We start from the raw sequence: 6014 nt of genomic DNA, 5'->3' as shown, positions 1-6014 counted from the left end.
AGAGAAGGAGGCACGGCGAGTCCGGCTTGTGGGAGACGGATGGGACGGACCGGCGCCGGGCCTAAGCCGGCCCCCATACCCTTTAGTCTTACAAGGAAAATCATTTGATTCTGTTGAATCACATCCTAGTAACCTAGTGTAGTGCTTGGTACCCGTTCGGTACCGACCTGGTACTGAAAGTACCAGTACCGAATATACTGGTTCGGTATCGGAATCGTACTGGTACTGAAAAACATGGAAAATTGGTACCGGTACCGAATATACCCGGTACGGTTCGGTACTGGTACCAAATGCTCATCCCAATCTTGCATACACCTATGTAGTAGAAAATGAATTATTATGTGTGAAATTACTCTAACCTGACCAAAAGGGTATAGCACACCTAGTAAATTCTCCCTTAAAACAAATCTATCTAATAAATATTGTAGCTTCTAAACATGTTTATTAACTGAATGCTGAGAACTTATAAACGAAACCAAAGTCGTAAATTATTAACAGCCACCACCCCGCATCCTCACCGCACCCTACTCACCACTGTTCCACCACCATCCCCGACTGTTTTAAACTTTAACAACTAATATCTTTCCACCTATTCTCTCCGTCACCTATTTTTTTATAACTGACAATTTATATCAACTACTTTTATGAAAATCAGATTAAAAAGAAAAAGAAAAAAAAAAAACAGAATGTCCATGAACTTGCATGCAGTAAGAAGGAACAAATTTCAAAAAGAACACATAAATTTTTCAAGTTTCGAACATAAGATTAGATGGCGCATAACACCGAAGAAACAGCATGCAACGATCCCGTAACCACAATAAGACCAGGTCGGTCAGTGCCATTTGATTCAAGTATTTTGCCCCCAATCCTCATCGACTCCAACACTTGATGACTACTGAAAAGTAAAGTAGTTTGGTCAGCAGATTGACCTGATTGTTTTTTGAGCAACTCGTTATATTCTTCAACTCCATACTTAGAAAATGTAACACCCAACTCGTTAGAAGCTTGGATCCAACGGTCTCTTAACAAGGACAAAGAAGCCGTCCTGAACTGGTCTCCAGCAATGCTAACTTCTGTCAAGAATATAGCATTCACTTGCTTCACTGCAATAACACATCGGCATCAAGGTTAAAAGTAGTTACAGTATAATATTACATGTAATCCCTTCTTATCATTATTGAGGGGTTGAATATTTAGCAGATAGTCAAGATCTTTAAGCTAGGTAAAACTTTGATTTTATTATGGTTTAGCTTCAGTGACTCAGTGTCATGGGTTATTGATCAAGTAAATGTAGCAGAATGGGAGGATCAACACTCAAGAGTAAATAATTAATTAATTAACTATGATCGTAAAAACTATTATAACAAATTGGATACATCTTTAATATAAGATAACACAACGTGACCATTATTCACCTATGCGTGTAAAAAAGGCTGTGTAAATAATAAAGAAGCGCACCTGCAAGTAATTCTCTTGCAAATGCTTGATGGTCTTTGTCACTTGCCATAGCAACCACAAAAACTAGTTTTGCATCTGGATACGTTAGCTGAATCATGTCAGCCAAAGCCTTGGCAGATTCTTTGGTATGAGCTGAAATGCAAGATACCAAAATGATTAAGTGAAAACTCAGTGTTTTTGGTCAACAATTAAGAACACATATGCATGAATCTGTGAAAGCATAAATTGGTTAAACCTCCATCTAGCAGTATTGTAGCACCAGGTAGTCCTAATGACTCAGCTTCTACTGAAGTTAAAAATTGACTTCTTCCCAGCAGTTGTGTACTTTCTAGACCGGTACGAATGGATTCATCTGATATTCTCCATCCTGTAACACAAGTGGAATTTACTAACAAAATAACCACAAAGGTATCATTTCAAGGATACAAGTTTTGCAGCCATATTTAACACATAACTATATATAAAATTTTAAAAAGAAAGGATCGACAAAGTGTACTGGCCGCAAAACCCAACCAACCCATCTTAAACTGCAGTTAAAGGTTACTGGTTTTGACGTGAACCCGTTTTAACCTGTTACCCAACCCACCATTTTTCCATCTCTATTCGCGATATTGAATGGGTGTACTGTACAGTCGGACAAAGCAGGGATTACGGTTGAAGAACCTTGATGACGAAGGCAGAGTGCTGCACATGTGGCGGTTGCAGCATTTTGAAGTTGGTGCAGTCCCAGCAAACGCAATTTTACATCACAGAGCTCAATAGACTACACAATTTAACAAGAATCTGCGTAAGGTTGATAAGTAATAAGATCATGTGTTTTGGTGTCAATCATAACGGAAAAGGGTATTATAATACAAGTAAAAATTAGGTGCATACCAGTTGAAAGTCTTTCACAATGTCAAGTATAATATCAGATAATTGGAACGGAATGCCTGAGACATTGCTAAAGCCCTTAATGATACTTTTATTTCCAAAATCAGATGCAGAAATTACTGGAGAACACATTGAAGATGCTTTATTGCGAAGAATGAGCTCGATGTGTGGAAGATAGGGCCCGCCTAGAACCACCTGATATTTTAAACTTATCAAGCTCAGATTTGCATGCACTGATGCACATGACCAAATTTAACTAAATAGTTAGGTGAACTATGCCTAAATGAAGATATATTGATATAATCAACGTAGGAGAACCACCTAACTGGGCAGCCATGTTTTATGATGCCTGACTTTGCAACTGCAATACTTTCCAAGGATCCCCCTAGTGCAGCTAAATGTTCTTCACTAATAGTTGTTATAACAGAAGCTGCAAGATCCGAACTAGAGATTATATTTGTCGCATCACGAGCACCACCTAATCCAGCCTTCAAACAAATACATAAAGACTTATTGGGTTACTTACGTGTGCAATTTTCATGACAAATCAATATAGAAGGGTGCTTGGAGATAAAATAAATAAATAAATAAGTCAACCTCGATTACTGCGATGTGAACATTCTCTTCAGCAAATAGATTAAACGCCACAGCAGTGAGTACCTGTATCATGAAATACAACGAGATAACCAATCTATTGCTACTAGGAAATTTGATTACAAGAAGTGGTGATTAGCATATTAAAAGGGATACCTCAAAATGACTAAGATGCCCATGTTCAAGTTGCACGGCTTGATCAAGAACAACTTTTATCCTTTGGAACAAGGAATTTACTGCCTTTGCTGATACCGGATTACCTAGTTTTCCAACTGTTATGCGTTCCCTTATGGTCTTAATATGTGGACTGCTTAGAGAAGATGAATCAGATGGTTGCTAGTTAATTCACATATTGTGTAACATCCTTATGTAGTGACGTACTACAAATAAAAACTAACCATTGTGAACAACAAGTAATACCTTGTGTAGCAACCAACAGAGTACCCTTCAGCACGTAAAATATTGGACACAAATGCAGCAGTTGAACCTTTTCCTTTGGTCCCAGCAACGTGAATGACCTAGATTAAATAATATCTCGCTATTTAAAGACTAATTTAAAGATAACAAGTAATTTACGTAGGTAATACTCGATGGTGAAATTTTCAAGGTTCATATAAGACACTAACCTTATATTTAGATTGAGGGTTTCCAAGGGATTGCATCAGCCGCTTCATCCTTCCAAGATCAAAACCATCATCAGAGTCAGTTCCAGCACCTTTTGGAACACCAGATTTCTCGTGGTTCTTCAGATTATTCAGATAATCATTGAATTCTTTCAGTTCTGACTCTTCTTCTGATATCACTCCTGAAAAGTTACACTTGATCCCTAAACCGTTTAGGTATTTCCTGCCACCAGTGGCAATTAAAGACTTGTGGTGCCGATGGAAGCTGCCAACAATCCTGGAGAAAATCATCTTTTTTCTCTTTTATTTTGTAACTCCCCTGCTATAGCTAAGCTAAGTCGTCACCAGGCAGCCATTACGTTTCCGTTTCTTGTAAAACAAATAGTGTTTCGGTTACTATATGATGCTGAAAGCACAAGATATTTAGTCAGACTTTCTGTTTCAGGTTACAGCATATAATACATCATTATAGAATAGTGACATACATGGAACCATGCAATTACAGAACCTAGCACTTGAGAATGATGCTAACAATTGACCATCCCCTAAGGTTTCTTGAAACATGATTTGCTGACTAGACTTAGGGGCTGTTTGGCAACATCTGAACCATTGAATGAATAAGAGGTCTGAATGGGTAAGAAACTCTGAACCAATAAGTGCTGAACCAGTAAAGCGTTGTTTGGTTGCACATCTGAATGACCGTGTAAAATGACATTTTTACCCCTCTGAACTATTTCTAATCATAAGCACCACTATAATCTGAAGACCATAAAACCTCATACAAAATTTGAAATTCTAAACTATAATACTGAAATTGTAATCCTAAAGACCATATAATCCTACCCCTTTCTATATAAGCAAGAAACAAACACCTTCTAAACTATAATACCCAAACTATACTGTTGAACAGAACATGAAAAATGAAGAATTAGGGCTAACACCTATAATCATAAGCCACAAATAATCAACAAACAATCAACAAACAAACACCACAAATGATGAACATACCTGCAAACGTGAAGGACGGTGGCAGTGTGGAGGAGGTCGGCCGTGTTGAGGAGCGGAGGAGGAGGCGGCGCTGTGGAGGAGCAGAGGAGGAGGCGGCTCTGTGGAGGAGCAGAGGAGGAGGAGACGACCGTGATGTGGAGGAGAAGAGGAAGAGATGGTGGCGCTGTGGCGGAGCAGTGGAGGAGACGGTGGCGGAGCAGTGGCGGAGCAGTGGAGGAGACGGTGGCGGAGCAGTGGCGGAGCAGTGGAGGAGAGACGGTGACAGAGCAGTGGAGGGGAGACGGTGGCTCTGTAAGGACAAGAGAGGGCATGTGTCTCAAATGATTCATTCAGATTTAATAGAGCCGTTAAGAGGTGGGTTTTGGTGAACCAAAGATATGTACCTCTCACCGGTTTAGAGAACTTCTCAATGGAATCATTTAGATGTAAACAAACAGCCCCTAAAAATCCTGCTTCAATCAGTTAATACCCTCGACCTAAATAAAACTAAATTCGAAGTTACGGTCGTAGGGCATTTCATCGAACAGTTGGAGTGCAAATATGTATACTGATACTAGAATACCTGAGCGAAAATGACGATTAGAACTTACAGTTGCTTCTAAAACAAATACTTCAGTAGTCAATTTCAGCGTCGTGCCTTGCCTTCAATGGAGGGCGAGAGACTGTGAGCAAAGGTTTCCTGAAACTCCAAAACAAAACAGATGAAAGTTTTGTGCTTCATTGCTTACTGAAACGGATTTTTTTTTTATTATTTAGAACGAAATAATATTTTTTTGAAATATCATGAAAAGATTATTTTGTATGTATTTTAACGGGTAGGGGGGTTATATTGAGAACCCTAAATATTGCGAGAACCGTGAGAATGAATGAAAAAACCAATCAAAACTAATTTTTTTTAATACAAACCTCATTGTAATTAAAATACAATATCAAAAAAGAATTTACAACATCAAATAATTCATTTTTCCTCTCAGCATCACTCTTATTAGATTTTTACACATGTGTAAATATAACAAATTTACACACGTGTAAATTATCTTTATCTATAAATTCTCATAAATTTAAACGTGTAAATTAAATTTCTAACATTGTATTCAAATAATAATGATAAGTGTAAAAAGAAAATTTGAATTTGAATTGTGCAAAGTTCTTGCAATTTTTTCACTTGTTCTCGGGATAATAAATATCCACACTTTCTTATAGCTATAGCCGAGACTTCTGTTGATGGAAGGGGATAGACCCGTTTTTCTTCTCTACCATGACGAATCAATTGATTTAATGTAGGCATTGCGCTCTTGACTTCTCACAGTTCTCACAATATTTAGCGTTTTCATTTAAACCTTCCCCTTAACGGGTAAATCTTATATATAATAAAAGAAACCATTTGGGGACAAGTCATCATATTAGCTCATATCTTAGGGATAATTAATATTTTAGTTTAATCTCTTCTAATTAGTT

At 37.8% G+C, this 6014-nt stretch overlaps 1 protein-coding gene across 3 annotated transcripts; it reads right to left on the bottom strand.

Moving 5' to 3' along the window:
• Positions 1 to 671: 671 nt before the first annotated feature.
• Positions 672 to 4893, bottom strand: LOC110905160 (dihydrofolate synthetase). 3 transcript variants are annotated; one of them, XM_022151049.2, is made up of 11 exons: positions 4557 to 4893; positions 3552 to 3954; positions 3346 to 3443; positions 3082 to 3232; positions 2929 to 2991; positions 2658 to 2819; positions 2335 to 2526; positions 2122 to 2221; positions 1694 to 1825; positions 1459 to 1590; positions 672 to 1103 (listed from the first exon to the last, which is right to left on the bottom strand). In XM_022151049.2, the coding sequence occupies exons 2-11, from the start codon at positions 3837 to 3839 to the stop codon at positions 766 to 768; spliced, it is 1656 nt and encodes a 551-aa protein (XP_022006741.1). In that variant the 5' UTR covers positions 3840 to 3954; positions 4557 to 4893; the 3' UTR covers positions 672 to 765. The 3 variants fall into 3 exon arrangements, with proteins under 3 accessions (XP_022006741.1, XP_022006742.1, XP_035839494.1); XM_022151050.2 differs by having other exon boundaries at positions 3552 to 3917; XM_035983601.1 differs by lacking the exon at positions 4557 to 4893 and adding an exon at positions 4034 to 4225.
• Between the last annotated feature and the right edge of the window lie 1121 nt (positions 4894 to 6014).

The sequence above is a fragment of the Helianthus annuus genome, chromosome 14 (genome assembly GCF_002127325.2).
Source record: "Helianthus annuus cultivar XRQ/B chromosome 14, HanXRQr2.0-SUNRISE, whole genome shotgun sequence".
Lineage (NCBI taxonomy): Eukaryota > Viridiplantae > Streptophyta > Magnoliopsida > Asterales > Asteraceae > Helianthus > Helianthus annuus.
Note: the sequence above shows the minus strand (reverse complement) of the source record. Positions and strands in the feature narration are given on the sequence as shown.